The sequence below is a fragment of the Cariama cristata genome, unplaced genomic scaffold, assembly GCF_000690535.1.
Source record: "Cariama cristata isolate BGI_N322 unplaced genomic scaffold, ASM69053v1 scaffold17374, whole genome shotgun sequence".
NCBI classification, from domain to species: domain Eukaryota; kingdom Metazoa; phylum Chordata; class Aves; order Cariamiformes; family Cariamidae; genus Cariama; species Cariama cristata.
Window position 1 is genome coordinate 22,608 of NW_009612570.1, and position 16,733 is coordinate 39,340.

The 16,733-nt window shown below is 45.8% G+C and overlaps 1 protein-coding gene across 2 annotated transcripts in view; it reads left to right on the forward strand.

Annotated features, from left to right (window-relative positions):
- Positions 1–15,666, forward strand: part of ELK3 (ELK3, ETS-domain protein (SRF accessory protein 2)) — a 22,120-nt gene extending 6,454 nt beyond the window's left edge. Inside the window, exons 2-4 of one of the 2 annotated variants that reach the window (XM_009698705.1) lie at positions 3,972–4,747; positions 10,173–10,295; positions 14,034–15,666. In XM_009698705.1, coding sequence (XP_009697007.1) covers positions 3,972–4,747; positions 10,173–10,194 — 798 coding nt within the window. In that variant the 3' untranslated portion in view covers positions 10,195–10,295; positions 14,034–15,666. Of the gene's footprint in view, positions 1–3,971; positions 4,748–10,135; positions 10,296–14,033 lie in introns of both variants that reach the window. The other variant, XM_009698704.1, reaches the window with a different exon arrangement.
- The last annotated feature ends 1,067 nt before the right edge of the window (positions 15,667–16,733 follow it).

A 16,733-nucleotide genomic window follows, 5' to 3' on the forward strand; every position in this document is an offset into this window, starting at 1 on the left:
TAGTATTGTTGGAGCCAGGGAACTTGGAACACATCCAAATGGGAGTTAAATGCAGCAGCTACAGCTCTGGTCCTTCTCCTTTCCCAAGCAGGGATGTTTAGTACCTACGGACAAGTCCATCCTGTTCTGCCATAAATTTTGAGGTCTTGGGCACCCTGATTATCAGTCACTTCCTGGGAGGAGGAAAATAGTCCCAATCTGGTCTTCCTGCCCCTGAGGCCCCTCATTAGTCTGAAGTTCAACTAGGAACTGGGTCCCATTTCCCAGCTTAGTCTCCTGGGTGGCTCCTGCAGCCAGCAAACTTGCTAGCTAAGAGGTTTGAGCTGAACCACTAAAACCCTTGTGTCACACTGGTAGTATAGTTACACCTTAGCTCTAAATGGCTCAAACAGGGAGTAAGAGTTGGAGCCGATGAACATAAAACACAAACGTGATAGAAGAAACAAAGTCTGAGTTGCACCAACGCACAGGAAAACTTCTGGGAGGAAGGAAAAAAAATGGAAAGAAACCTGGAGGTCATGTGCTGTTTTGGTGGGCAAATGGCTTCTGTGCATTTTTGGGAGGGCTTCCAAAAGTAGTAGTCCTACAAAAAACACCCCTAACCATATTACAGCCTGGTTTGAGCTGCAGAGGGAACCAGGCCACGGAGCCCTTGGCATCTAGCTCAGCCAGCTGGTCTGTGAAGGACAGGGGGAGAGACCCATCCCTCCAGCTGGTGATTCAGATCATTTGGGTAAGGCTGGTCTTGGAGGCTCTCATAAAGCGAGCATCTGAAGTGACGTGGTGGGAATAAGCCTGTGCTCCCTAGCAGGGCTGATGGGCTAGAGCAGACTTCGGGCTGTGCTGCACCCAGTTCCTATCACCAGCTTTCAAAGCACTTTGCAATGCGCGGTGGTCACGTTTGCTGTAGTCACTGTTTTATAGACTTGGGGCAGAGGAGGGGAAATGTAAAGTGTTCAGGTGAGGAACAGTCAAGAAGCCAACAGAAGAGGAACATTCCCAGCTCCCTGCCTTCTTTCTAAATGTCAGAGAGTGCCATCTCCTGATAATTTTTGTTTTGTTTTTTTTTTTTAAGCTGTTGGACTGGAGCCCCTGCTCCTGGCCTGGTTGCCCAGTTCTCCTCCCCAGCAGCTGCACTGGCCCAGCAGTCACCTTCCCCAGCAGCGCAGCCCCGGAGCTCCCTGCAGCCCTGGCCGGCAGCCACTAGCAACTCATTGCAAGCTTGCTCACGAGGGAATTTACCTAGAAAATTCAAAGAACAAAAAAAAAAGGGCTAAATGTGCACATATACTTACTATCCTGCTACCAAGCAAGTGGTCTAGTCTCCCTGCAAATGCAGTCCTTAATATAAGGAAGCCTTCTTCGCCCTTTCGAACTGAGAGTGGAAAACCCCTGCTTGTCATGATGCCTGTCACTGTCTTCTGTTGTTTGAACCATTGTCCACAGCTCAGAATGATTCTGACAGATCACTGAGGTGATGGTAAAAATAAGACGCTTTTTACCTTCAATTGTTTGTCAAAAATTTTTTGAAAAGTCAGTGACGTTTCAGAGGCAATTAATTTGCATCCTTATTTTCTCTTACACGCTGATGGGGATTTCCTCAGGCTCCACATTTAAGAGAAGCCTGCAAAGTGCCTGAGGGATCTGCACTTGAATCCTTTTCATCTCCAGCCATCATTAAGTGGATCTTTGCTGCAGGCTTATGGAGTCAGAGGAGCTGCACTGAGAGACCTTCTCAAAATACAACTATATTTAATAATAACAGAGGAACTATAAAGTCACCAGCCCCTTCAGTTGCTTTTTACAGCAGTGTTCCCCTGTGTCAAGCCTGCACCAGTATAAAAGTGCCACCCTTAAATACATTTAATCTTTTTCTGCTGGGAGTCACGTTTTCCAAGTAGGATCTCAGTTGTCAGTGCTCGATGTAACAATAACTCAAAGCTGCCAGGAGCCGAGAGGAGGTATTATTTTAAATTAAAAAACAGATACTAAAAAAAGAAAACAAAATCCAATTGGGGTGCTTCTTTTTGTATGTGAGTAGTTTGGGGGTTTTATCTTTTTCAAGAAGAACGTAATATTGAGAGTGCAGAAGTGCATCTATCCAATGTTCCACCTAATTAGCAAAAAAAATTAAATAAATAAATCTAGGCCAAGCCCAAAGCCATGGGAATTCAAGCTCATGCAGACTGAGATCCTGTGGGCTAACTATATGTCCTGAACTTTTGGACAGCAAAAATAGGCATTGCAGGATCTGCCAGGTGGGCAGATGTGCGTACAATTTGGCATGGAAGAGGGCACTTTTGTGCCTTTAGTCTGAGCTTGCTGAATTTAATTCTCCTCCTTGCTACAGATTCCTGTTACCAATTTGGGAAACAACTTTCTCCGTTTGTGCCACAGCTCCTGACCTGTGAAGCAAAGCTACATCCCGGGGCTCTTTGTAGGATTAATTTTGTATTCAAGGAGGTGCCTGAATGAAATGCAGACAGATGAATTACAGCGTGCGGTAGCTCAGCTGAAAGGCAGAAGAGGTTCCGATACCCAAGTGCAGACTCTTCTTTCCCAAATGAGCCTTTCTTTTGTGACAAAAAAAGGTGTGGGGTGGGCACTGCAAGCATCCAGTAGTAGGTATTGTCCATATATAAATTGGGATGGTGTTTGTATTCCTTTCTCTTTTTTTTTTTTTTCCATTTTCAATCAATTTAACAAATGTTTCCTCTTCTGCTCTCAGAATCTATGGTAGAACGTAAAACAAATTAGATTTTTAGCAATATTGTAAATATTTATGTTCCCATATGTACAGCAAAGCAAATGTCTGCTTGCAGAGTATCAGCTGGAGGTGCAGCATATGTGCTGTGTTAGAGGGAAGATTCTTGGAAAGGATTTTTCAGAGGTGACTTAAAGACAAACTCACTACCAGGGGCTTCAAGAAGAAGAGAAATCACTATGGAAATCTCAGGAAATACTGCTTCTTGTCTTCCGCAGCACTTGGCTTAGAGTGGTAAAGGTTCCAGTCCTTTTCTGAGGCCAGACCAGCACCTGGTGCCATGAAGTGGCTCTGCGGAGGAGCTCACATCGCGTCCTTGGGGATGCCGCACATTCTGTTAGAGCAGGCAGCGTACCCAGGTTTGCAGGAGGAGAGCTAGGACTGGAAATGGGACTCTCATGAAAGATTTCCATTTCAAAGGGAACCAGTTCTTTCCATAAAGGGGACACTTTTATTATGGTAAATATGAAGAAAAAAATAAATAGTTCTGCAACCCTTTGAGATATTTGAGATTTTCTTCAATCATGAATTTCAATAGCCAGTTTAGACTGATGAAAACCTTCTGCCTGCACCGGTGAGCATCCTGAGCCTGATGCAAACCAGGAGATAGCAGAGGGCATACAGCAGGACGTAAGTACTTTTCCAAACCGTGCAAGTGATTGCATTTGTTGCAGACATAGGTCATGACTGTTGAAAGAAAGATAGTCACCATCAGCCTAGATCAGTCCTGCACGCAGTCAGACAGAGAGGGTACATGACTGGAGCAGGGAGACTGAGGTGGTTTTGTCCTTTCCAGACATTGCGAGAGTATTTCATACGCGAGGTAATTGGTGTCGGTTTTGGGAAGGCACAAATGAAGGAGTTTGCCTTTGTTGTGAAACGCAAATGGTGGCATGGCTCGAGTCTGCAAAGCGGCAGAATTGATTTTACTGGAAAGAAAATATTCCCAAGCTACCTCAGAGGAAGTGGGAGGAAAACAGCCCCCCAGTAGGTCTTTATCACCTAGTAATGGTGATTTTGTTAGGCACCATGAGGAGCAAGGGGTGGGAATGAGCCAAGGATGAGCAGTGTTGGGAGCCTCACTGAAATGACCTGCTCAGCTTGAGGAGGGAGCAGTGTCCCCCTACCCTTGAGAACCCCCTTACCTTTGCTGTACTGAGTACCTCTAAAATGCTGATCTTTCTAGCTTCTGCTTTTGTATTTGCAGAACATCATCAAGAAAGTGATTGGACAAAAATTTGTGTACAAGTTTGTCTCCTTTCCTGAGATTTTAAAAATGGATCCACATGCTGTGGAAATCAGCAGAGAGAGCCTTTTGCTGCAGGACAGCGACTGTAAGATGCCTTCCGAGAGCAGGGATCAGCACAAGCACAGCTTGTCAGCACTGAAAAGCACAAGCCGTAATGAATATATCCACTCTGGCCTGTACTCCTCTTTCACTATCAACTCTCTGCAGAACCAGCCAGACCCTTACAAGCCAATCAAAACAGAAAAACTGGAGGAGAAGTCAGAAGGAAACACACCAGTCGAAGAAGTTCGGACTGTTATAAGATTTGTGACAAACAAAACAGACAAACAAGTTATGAGGCCCATGGTGTCGTTGCCTTCCACTTCCGAAACAGCGGCTGCCTCTGCTTTTCTCAGCTCATCAGTATCAGCTAAAATATCTTCCTTAATGCTACCCAACGGTGCCAGCATTTCATCTCCATCGTCATCTTCCTCCAGGTCGCCATCTCTGTCTCCCACCTCACCCCTCCCTGCAGAACACAGGAGCCTCTTCCTTGAGTCCAGTTGCCACGACTCAGATTCCCTTGAGCCTCTGAACCTCTCCTCAGGCTCCAAGGCAAAATCTCCATCTCTTCCCCCAAAGGCTAAAAAACCCAAAGGCTTGGAAATCTCCGCCCCACCTATGGTTCTCTCCAGCACCGACATCGGTTCCATCGCCCTCAACAGCCCCGAACTCCAGCTTTCTTCACCGCACAGGTGAGACCTGCCTGTCTCCTGTACTCTTCCTTTAGCTAGCTGTTCCTTCTGCGTGGCCAAGGGTGTTAGCTGTATGGGTCTGTCATCATCCGATGGAAATAAAAACATACAGGGAAGAGGGAAACATAGCAGAGGTCTGAACAAAGAGTGGAAAGTAGGTTCCTCCTGGGGTTCTTGTGTGAGTGTGGGAAAAGCCATCGCTGTTCACAGACTGCCTGGAAGGATAACGAGATGGGCAGCCCTTAGTTAACATGAGTGAATCACTTATCAGTTCAAACCAGCCTCCAGGTCTACAAAACAAGCAGGAAAAAGCCAACAACAGGATTTTTGTAGGTCATGTTTTGAGCATGTGCATGGTGGGGTGGTTGGTTAGATTTCTCTACTAGATGTTGCATCCATTCAAACAGTGTGACCTTTTAATTGGTTTTTGAATATGGAGAAATTTAAGTGGTTTCTAAGGCTCTTAAGCCAGTTTTGATTTCCAAAGTTTTACGGATCCACAGCTTACTTGTCAGAGCTTCCTTTCAGCACACACCTACTGAATAACCAGTAGGTTATTTTGTTCTTTTTAATCACATATTTGTGGTAATGGCAAGTTCTCATTTTCAAGCAAGTCTATGAAAAAAATCTAGCAGTTGAGAGAAGAGAAATATCACGTAGATAATGACCTAGTGTATTCAGCGGTAGTTTTGTCTAACGCTACCACTGCAAGATTAGACAAAAAAATCCAAGTGTAAAATTATCCCAATGGGGAACACCCCCTAACATCCCCCCGCCCCCTGAAATAAAAGTGGATGCAAATGAATGAAACAAAGTGAACAGTAAATAGATAAAGGTGGGTGTTACCTGCTCTCATTTACTTCGGGCTGTCTAGGGGTGACACTGTATCCGGAATCCCTTTACCTTTTCCCTCTTTGAAGAGGTTTTGCAGGGGTGATGCCTCCATGGCAGCCAGGTGCTAGAGGTCTTGGAGCTGGCCGTGGGCAGCATCGTGTGCCTGCCCGGCACAAAGGCCTGGCAGAGGTGGGAGTGTTGTCAAGTACTGTCAGCCAGCCCAGCACTTGCTCTTGGTGAGCTTTTCGGCTGGCTGCAGAGCAAGTTTGTGCAAAGCCATTGCAGCTTGGACACACCTGTAAGCCACCACGATAGGAAGTTGTGTCACAAAGAAAGAGGATTTTGTGGGCTGTTATCTGTCATTTTTGACGTGGTAAAGCCTTTAAGTGCAGTTATGTTTGGCAGGAAGAACACAAGTGTGACAAACCAAAATTGAGGTGCATTGACAGACTCTTACAACCTCTAACTGTGGTATAACCACAGTAAGTATTTTGCTTGTAGGGAGCAAATCTGACCAATAAATCGTGTCAGATGCTAACCAGACACAATGACAGCGTGAGTTATTACAAGCTCGCATTAATCTACAGCTGCCCCGAAACTCGGCACGAACAGAGATTTCTTTCCTCATTTTGTAATTGTTTCTTTGAACATTTCATTTTCTCATTCATCTATAAACTGGTGTACTTAGTGCCCCTGAAAGACGTGGAAGGGAATTGGGTAGATGATTGTGGCCCTTCTTTAGCAGGAGGGCTAGCTAAGGCCGTGATGACTGTTAGCCAACTTAATGCCATTACAAAGCTTTTTCTACAGGTTATCCTATCACAGAAGAGGCAGGTGGCACCCGTGTAGGGTAGTTCCTGGGTCCATTTATTGAAACTTTTGGCTATACAGCAACATAGCTTTTTTCCTCTCTTTTAGCCTTCTATTTCTAGTGTGGATGAGAAGGACCCTGCATCATAAATACTTGAATATAAAATAAAAACTATGTGTCAACTGTGTTCAGATAACTGTAATACCACAATGCAAAATAACTAAAGCCATAATTTAGGCTTGAAATATGCAGTTCATCCTAGGAAGAGCATGCATCATGTCTCAAACGATCTCTGATTTATCAGATCCCAGTGGCAGAGACCTGCTGCCGTGGGGCAGGCGCGGAATGGGATCTCAGACACCAGTTCCAGCTCCAGGAGCGATGTCGGTTTGGGGAAGGTCCGGCTGCTTCAGAGGGTATTTCAGATGGATTCCATTGTACCTGCCAGTCACGAGGAATACCCTCGGGTGGAGCCCTGTGAAAGGGCACGTGATATGCACAACCAATTTCAGAACAGAAAAATGAGTTTGAAGGTGACAGTGCATTCAGTACCATACTTTGGTAGAGATATGTCAGCTTTCCATTTGGTTAGCTTCAAAGAGAGAGATTTAGATTTTGTTCAGTACTTGCTTCTTTTGCAGATTACTTCTGCTTGTTCTTTTTGTTGGCTCACCCTTAGCCAGTGTGGATATATAATTTTGACTTGCTGTTTTTCTTCAGGCCTCCACTTTAGCATTTGTAACATTTACAATATGCTGTTTCCTTATGGACAAAGTAGTGTGCCTGCGGCCAGCGTGTGCGTGGTCTGTATTGTATCCACATACACCAGCCAGGCTCCAGCACGTGCCTAATGACCTGGGAAGTTTTGTACATATGACAGCACTTGTCCGTTATCGGACAGTTAGAAGTGACAAGAAAGACTGTAGTCACACATGTTCTTTGTCAGAGAAGTCAGGAGCCGTGAGCACCGTTGCTTAATGTAATCCTCTCTGTGCAATGATTTATTTCTATTTAAACTCTTCCTGTGCTTAGATTATAATGACTTTTTTTAAGCAGGAACTTCCCACTGGGTTCCACGTCTAATACCAGATGTACAGCTGCATGAGGGCAGAAAATGCAGTGACACATCACTTTCTGCGTGTAATTTAAGGATAGCCTGTGCTGTGGTGGTGTTTACGCTTACGTTTCCTCTGGTGGTTTTGATGCTTGGCTGAGGGCGATACTGAGAACAAGGCCTTGTGCTCTTTTTGCATTAAATATTAACAGATTTGGAGGCTTGCTTTGGCTGGCTCTTGGCTCTGGCAGAACTTGCAGACGTGAGTGCTCTGATCATCAGAGGGCATGAGCTTTTGCTTAGCACTGTTGTTAGGTGTGTTAATGTGCTTCCAGAGATGAAGGCAGGACAGCTCAGTTTCAAATCTCTTCTGTCTCTGAAGACTTGCTCTGGCTGTATCTAGGTAGGAATAAACACTTCCAAGTTTTCTTCGTTATTTTCAAAAGACGCCTCTCAAGAACTGCGTTTTCAGTTCTGGATATCTGTAGCTTCTTAGAGAAAAAATAAAGAACCGAGGCATAGCTCATTGGGGCTCTTAGTACAGTTGGCACAATACTGTGTCCTTAGTCAAATGTTGTTGGGTCTTGTGCTTACATCTTTGGTTTTAAGGTTGGTAGACTCTTCTGTAAGTAGATCTCTGAGTATTTAGCCTGACCTAATTCGGTGCGTTCTTCATCAGCCTCGTAAATCCCCATCAATAGCCGCCTGCCCGTGGAGCATCAGACTGTAATGCAGCACAGGAAAGGTACTCTTACTGCCACCACTGTTTCCCTGCCCCGTGAAAGCACCGTGGTCCTGGGAAGAGGGTGTTTGTGCAGGAGCCATTCACAAGACCCTGCCTGTCAAGTATTTTTTCTCAGGTATCTTGACAAGAGCTGTCACTTGATGAGATCAAGACAGAGGTTTTCTCCTTGCCAGTACTCCACCCACTCTTTGTCTCTTTTGTTGTCATCCGAATATATCCACGCCCTGACTTCAGTGGTACTCCTGTGACCACCATACCTGCTGCTTTCCTGCATGAATGCTTTTTGCTTTCCCAGCAATACCACATGTTTATTACTCCCTGGGACATAACTGTGGTTTCTTCCATGGGATTTGGTGTTTCTGATCCACCTTCTTTAGCACAAGAGAGATGACGGTGTCCTTTCCCTTCGCATTTCTCCATGAACCCCGCTTCTTTTGAGATTCCTTAGAGCAATCATCCTCTTCAAGAGCAGCCAAGCTCTTTGTATTAAACAGCCTTTCAGATACCTCGGGATGGAATCACTGGGAGAACCTTAGTATTTGCTGCTCCTTGTCTCTCCTGTTTCTTCTGCTGGTGTTAAACTAATTGTTTGACCCTGATGTGAACTCCAGTGCAAGCACGTCAGAGCAGGTCTGTATTCCTGTGTGTTTGCACAGAGCCTCAAAACACCACAGCTGATCCCTCAGGCACTGCTTTGCAAATAATATGTCAGTCATATTGGAAAATCCGCATGACCGGTGGTACCTGCCTTTCTGAGCCCGCAGAGTCCTGGCAACGGGATGGGACAGCCTGTGGTGTAAGCGGTTGTTAAAGGGAGAGCCCTGGGTGCAATTGTCATATGTGGGAATTTGTGTTTCTGGCCTGATGAGAAGCTAGTAAGTACCAGAATGCCTGAGGTGCTGGTTACTAGGGGGAGATACTCCTTATCTTCCATCTTCTGTCTTCTCTTTACCTGTTTTAAACTCTGGACAAACTGATACCCCGTTCAGCAGAGCACCGAGGCACTTGTCCTACACAGTGAAACACATACTTGCTAAGTGTGCACTCAGATTCCATTAAGTGCTTTGCTAAATAGGCCTGATTTTGATAATTGGCATCGAGATTACTGGTGAGATTAACTCATTATACCAAATGCTTTGTTCAAAACTGTCACATCACTTTCATGTTCTTTTTTGGTAAGAGAAAAGTTACTCTGGATACAGAGTAATTCATGTGATTCTTCCTTTGACTGGAGATTTGTATGTGCTTTAACTCTGCCTCCCCTCCAATTGTGCTTTAGAAGTGCTGAGAGCATTCCCAGCAATCCTTGTGTGCCATGGCACTGGAAGGAGCTGCCTCCGAGTTGGGAAGCCGTGGATTCTCAGTTCTTGCCATTTTGGTTCCTTTCAAACAATGAGCTGTGCTCTCTGCCGTCCCTCTGGGCACCCAGTCCATACACCTGCCTCTTGCTCCATCAGCCTCTGAAAACTTCTTCCATTTTGAACAGGCGCCATCAGAAGAGTGAACTTCAAAGGCTGGCAGTGGCTCTTTTGGCTCCACACGCAATTGCATTAATGCTTCAAAAGCCGCAGTCAGGTCGAGCAATTGCGGCCTTTTGAAAGGTAAAAAATTATTCTGAAGGAGAGGAGGCTGTGTTTACAGACATTGGGGCATCCATGGTATTTTATACAGTTGCAGGAGCGTGGTTCAAATAAACAATAACTGTGCTTCTCCTTAAGCAAATCACAATAGAAGTGAAATCGATTTGCATATGAAGGAATACGAAATGTGCAGGTATCCGGTATTGACGGCTGCGGAGACAGGCTGCAGGGCTGGATGGGCAGTCGCTGCCGGCCAGTATACTGGGCATGCCGTACGTCTGAATTCACTGGGAAAAGAGCCAGTAGGTGAAATGCAAGTCCTTAGGGGTTGTGGCTACTAAAGCATGGAGCTGTAACCTCCGAGGCATGCATCACAGGGTATTTTTTTTTTTGTCTTGCAGACCCCAAACGGATTATTGCTGACCCCAAGCCCGCTGCTGTCTAGCATTCATTTCTGGAGCAGCCTCAGTCCTGTTGCTCCTCTGAGTCCTGCCAGGCTGCAGGGACCAAACACTCTGTTCCAGGTAGGTCTTTCCAACGCGCAGGTGTCATTTCTGAAAGTGCACATGTGGAAGAGACATCAGGGGAGCATCTCCTCACAGCAGTCTGGAGCTTTTTAAATAGGTTAAGAAAATACAGGAGTTAACAGGCACTTTTAAAGTAGTTACTTGTACCCTCTTTAAACCCTTGGCAGCACAGTCAGAACCTACAGGACAGTGCCTGTTGCAGCAAGCACACACACGTTGTATGAGGGACACAGAAATAAATGCTGTGCCCCAGTAAGAGTAGGTAACTGAGCTCTCAGAGCTTCAGGAAGAGAGCGCAGACCAGTCAGCGTCCAGCCAGGCAAGTGGTGGAACATGGACTTTGGGAAAAGCAAGACCAGTTTGAGTCTCGCGCAGCAAGGTGGGTCTAGGCTTAGCCTTCCGTCTTACTGAGCTAGTTCTCACTCAGAAAGACGGGGCATAGCTGTAAGGGCACGCTGAACCTGAAGACTCCATGTCTGGTTCTCCTGCAAATTATCCACGTGTCCTCAGCCAAGTTACTTCATAGCTCCAAGCATGACCTTGCTGTATGTAACAGGAGAAAGGCAGCATTGTCCCTGCTCGCTCAGGGGTACCGGGAGAGTAAAAATCTCAAAGTTCTGTAGAGATGTGGCAAACACAGAAGTTGTTAAGTAAACCCCGATGGCCACAGCACTCAGGTGCAGCATTTGCTCGAGGCCTAAGGAGAAGATGGTGGGGATGGTGTGAGCAGCTCCACCTGGAGCTGCTGCAAAACAGCTGATTCCGTAAGAGAAGAAATCATGCTGATCAGCCGATTGGAAAGAAGCACGAGAAGGTGATGGCCATCCGAGCAGCTGAAGACCGCAGGGACACCCCTGAAATGAACTCCCCGACTGCTGTGGAGGACCAGCACTGACGGAGGAGGGGGCTGCTGCTCGACAGGGACCCTGTGTCAGTCTCTGAGCCTTCAGGGAGACGGACTGCCCAACTCCAGGGCTGGGCTTTAGCTCAAGTGCTCCGCTCAAGTACAGTCCTCGCTGGGGTAGGAAGTCCTTCTACCTCCAGTGGGAGAGCTGAGCATGGAGCCCTGGGGCTCCTGATTTTTTTCAGATAAACTTATTTATCTCCGTTGGACTATTGGTTTTGCACACGTGGTTAAAAACAGCCAGGGAATGAGGGGGAATGAGTTTGTACGGACATAGGCTGGCCACCCCTGCGGGAACTGAAAGCGAAGAGTGGCCTTGGCGCTCTCCCTTTCCAGAGACCCAAAGGGCCTTGTAAACGATATTTGATTCGGGCCGAGGCCACAATGACAAACGTGTAGAGCACGAAGCTTTACTTTAACAGTAAATAGGAAACAACAACTGCAGTTGAACCCAAGAGCTGCTGGGTTGGCCCACGCAGGCGTCAGGGCAGAGCTCTCCCCGGGCTGCCTGCACACGCCAGCCCGCACCCCACGCAGCTCGTCGGGGAACAGAAGAAAGAGCTGGAGCTGCTTCACAAGTTGCTTTTGCTTTCACCTGGTGATTCGCACTGGGAGTTGAAAGAGCATTTGGTCAGTGTTGAAGGAATCAAACCCTGGCAGCAGCTGGGCTGGTCAGGGCAGCATAGAGCTGCCTGCCTCTGCACCCTTGCCTGCTGGCGTGGATGGAGGAGACTGCGTTCCCACATTCCTTTCTTTAAGGTGTGTGCCGCTTTTCACAATAGCGCTAGGCTTGGCACTGCCTACAGGTCTTTAGTACTAGTCTTTGTATAGTCCAAGGACCAGGATGGGAGCCAGACCAAGCCTACGGGAAAGTACAGTCCCTCCTTTAAGGAACCAGGAGCCTGTTCTGGCAGTGCTGGACACAACTACGTGCATACTCCCTTACAGAGCACGTAGATGCTCATTAACTGGTAAAAACTCTCCTTCAGTGTTTGTAAGGTGAAAGCAGCTCCTGTACACCTACGCGCCCTTCCATCGCTGAAATCTGCAGTCTCCTTCCACACAACTTACCTTGATATACTGACCTACCTGGAAAGTCTTCCCTTTGAAGCCACACTGCTGTGTAATTAAACTTATTTTGATGTTTCATCATTAGTTTGAAATTACAACATAACTGGAACAGCAAGAGTCTTGCACAGAATTGGTTAACTGAAGAAAATGCAGCCAAACTTAAGGACTACCAAGTTAGCTTAACTTAAGGGCTAACTAAATTAAGCATTTTTTTTTTATTGCCTTTGTTACTGCTGTATAGAGGGTAGCTCTGAGAGAGTGTAGGCAAGTCCCAGAGCCTCACTGTACGGAGGCGTATGAATGCAGAGCATCGTCCTGGCCCCAGGGGCTACAGCAACAGGAAGAAGAAGAAGAGAGCTGGGTTGGGGTGGAGGCCAGGGGAGGGTTGAAATCGTGACGTTAGCATCGTTTGTATCTCGGGCCGTAGTGCTGGCATGCCGCCCGCCTCGACAGACACCAAAGAACACACAGCCCTCTTGTGAGCTTTAGAAATCATGTGGAACACATTGGAATTTACATGTCTCACTTTTTAGAAACCTAGACTAGAAAAACAAGAGCTTGTAATCAAGTTCTGTGTTTTAATTAAGCTTGGCAGAAGCGATGGAAACATTTCCTGAGGTTTGGGTTGGTTGAAAATCATGGGATCAGCCAGTCCTGGCCCCACCGGGGAGTGTGGTGCCAGCCCCCCCGCAGCCACGCTGCTGAGCCTGTGCTGCTCGCCGTGATTTGCAGCTGCACTGTTGGAAGACATTCACAAACATCTTAGCGGAAGAGTAAACCTGTTACAAGCAGATTATGTGCACGTGTAGAGGCTGATTACCCCACAGTTGGCTGTTGAAGGCCCAGTCTGATAAGGAGTAAAAAAATACATTAGGCATTTCACATTGGGAGCTCCGCCATGCAGCTTGCTCGCTCTCTCTCAAGCCAACAGAAACCCATTGCAGGGCTCGTGGAACTGGGCCTGGAGGCCAGAGCCGTATCTACTCCGGGATCGTTCCTGCCTCATGCTGCAGCAAGCTTATTCCACCTACGTGCTTTGCTTTTTCTCAGCTCAGATGTTAAGAGCTAGTCAGTGCACGTCACTGCAGGCAAGTTACAGTCAGGATGCTGTCGTGAACGAGGAATATACAGCTTAGGTATGGAAGGGGTTTTTTTAACACAGTATTTCAGAAGCAGGTGGTTAATACTAGGTGACAATATATTCTGCTTCGCATAGCAAATGATCCGGTGTAGCTACTTGATGGTTTCTTAGTGAATACAGAGAGAAACTGTAATTACTCGAGAGCAATTTTCCCCATGCCTTGTATTCACAACTGTACTTTTTCTGCCCTAAAACTGCATCTTGACTTTCACTTTTGCAAAGCTCTTTCCTGCTTAGCTTTTACAAAGGGCAGACAAAAAGGATGTACTTTAATTAATATTTGTGGACCAAAAAACAGTTCCAGAAGCAGAATGGATGGCAGAGATTTCTCAATGGTATCCAGCTTCCCAGGGTGATGATAAATGTGGTGTTATGTGAACGTTTATATAAAATATAGGCAAAACCAGGTTTATACATCCCTGTGCATTTACAAATTACTCACATTTCGTCCTCTATTTTACGTTCCTACTGGCGGATGCAGGCATTTCGTATTTATCTTGCTGTGCAGCAATCACAGGTCTTGAAACCATCTGGAGTCGGTTCCTAACGCTCAACCCACGCGCTTCTGGGCTGAACGCTTTGAGATCAAGAGTAATTTTTACCTTTTGGCCTCTTACAGTTTCCAACTCTGCTAAATGGTCACATACCAGTGCCCCTCCCCAGTCTGGACGGAGCCTCTTCTCCAGTTCTGCTTTCTCCAAACCCTCCGAAATCCTGATGACGCCTCAGCGCGCCAAGGACTTAGTGGCGGATTTAACACTTCATTCCTATGGGCTCGTTTTTCCTGTGTCATGAGAAGGACATTGTGAAACCCTCTGTTACTTCGGTTTGCACTTTTCATTCCATGGATAATCTACTTTTATTATGTTAGCATTTTTAAACAGTGTTTATATATAAAAGTATATATAAATCTGTTTTGCATTAAATGACTTATAATTTTTTTATATCATAGCTCTCAAGTGTTGAACACTTCTGTTGTCGATGAAGTACTTAATGGATTGCGACAATGTATCTAATAAGGATGTGAAGCTTCTTTTTAATCCCTTTTTCTGCATATTATGCATTGTGCTTGTGTAAACTATAACCGGCTGTGCCTTCTTTTGCATAATGTCATGTAAATGATTTATATATTTTCTAGTATTAAGATAAAAAGTTGAAAGAAAAAAAACCTAGTATTGAACAGCCCTATGGTAGTATTTCAGTATTTTCTCCACGGATAGGCCGTATGATGCAGTGTATTCATGTAACTTTGTATTAAGTGCTTTCAAATTGTATAAAAATAGCCGTATAATTTTTCTTCGCTGAAGTGAAGAACGTAATCGACGTTACGGTCAGGAGATGCACTTCGGAGTAACAAAGCCACGTTTCCACGTTTACGCCCGGCTTCTTCTGTCGAGTTACAACAGGGAGGAACTGGGCTGTGTACATTCAGGAGACATTTCCAGCCTTTGAGAACACATCTGTAGAAAAGGAGCTGTTGCTCAGAATTTATTTGGCTTATACTTCTTACGAACTGTCAACGTGACAGCTGGAAAGACTGCAGGTAATCTCTGGCCTCCCAGGGAACGAGGATCGTTCCCGTCAGAGAATTTCCAGGTGCTTTGTTCAGTCGTGCCAAGTGCCTTCTACTATGTCCCTGGAAAGCCGATTCTGGCTACTAAAGCTCAGAAGGTCGCGTTTCCCCTTCCCCCAAAGCTGGAAAAGTTACAGGACTGTAAATTGATGCCTGGTGCTTGCGAAGAGGCATACTGTACAGGGGGGATGTTTATGTATCAACACCTGAGTTTGGGATTAAAAACCCGCCCTGTCCTACTGTATACTCGCAGCTTGAACTTCCTGGGTATGTATGTCCTCTCCCTCGAGGTGACGGCTGAGTCATCGCAACGTCAGGTTAGGATTAGGCCAGACTCCCTGGCACCGCAGATTCTAATCTTGGCAGGGCTGATGCAAATCTTCAGTTTTCTGAGGTGGCTAAATCAGGTTGAATGCAGCTTTACCACGTAGGTTTTTCAGATGAGACCTTCAGAAACCAAACCAAAATCGGAATCCTGTTTGCTGCAGGTCATGCCAGCTTCTACTTTGCTTTCTGGCTGAGCGGCTGGCCAAAAGTCTGTTCTTTTTGAGATTTATGCAGTGAGTTGTCTGCTGGTTCTCTGCTTGGATACATTTCAGTGATGATGTGTGTAGTTCATTGTAAAGTGCTTTTGGATCCTTCAGCCTGAAAGGTGCTAAATAAACGTTTGATTAATGCAGTTCTGATGTTGAACAGCCGTTTTTGGGGCAGAGGTAGTCTGACAAAAGATGGCAGGAATTTTCCTCAGGCTCCTGAGTTGCACAACCAAAAATGACTCCTCGGTTTCACTCAGTAAATAACGTGATAAAAACCGGCCGTATCTGTATGAGGTACCAGTGCTGATAAACAGAGCAATTAGGTGCAAGACCTAAGGAGAACGAACAAAAGGCATAGGAAGTCATTTGCTCGATTCAGCGTTTTAAGAGCTCCAAGAGGTACCACCCCACAGGGTCAAAACCAGAAGATGAACCTACACAAAAGTTATGAATGAAGGGAAATTTTATACGAAGTAAAATCAGAGTAGGTAGGAAGAAAAGGCAGCGTGTAACTGCTGGGATTGACTCGTCTAGCGGAGATAAATCACAAGGGCTCACAGATCAAACGTTTCTCTTTCAACGGATTCCTCCCAGCTACACGGAGTATTTTTCAGTAAGTTAACAGAGGCGCAATTATCACACTCTAGAGCCAACTCGTGTCTCATTTAAAAAAAAAAACAGTGGAGTCTCGCCTCATACATATAGCTGATGGGAGACCAAGGCTCAGAGATGGAGCGTTTCTCACCGTGAGTTTAAAAAGCAGAGATACTCACGCAAATTTGGTCTTTGACTTAGTAAGTACTGCAGACCGCACTGCAGAAAACCCAGAGGAACACAAGAGGAGGGGGTGTGTGACAGAGAAGAGACTCTTAAAAGAAAAAGCATCCAGATTCTCATAATCTTGGTTTTTTTCCCAAGGTTTTACTATGAATAAGGCAGATTTTTTTTCTTTTCAAAATGCTCAACAGCCACACCTCCCCTTCCACCCCCCCCGCCCCTTGAGTGACTTTGTTTTTCTTCTAAAGAGAGCAGAAAAGAGCAATTCTGGGACAAAAACCTATTTCAACAAATTACTGTAAAGGATCCAAGAGACTCCAATAAAAATTATGGGAAGACACCCAGAGAGAGGAAAGTAGCGCTGTCTTCTCATCTCTGAGAGAATAAAACCAGCAACAAAACACATCTTCTTTTGCTAGGCGATTTTTCAGTT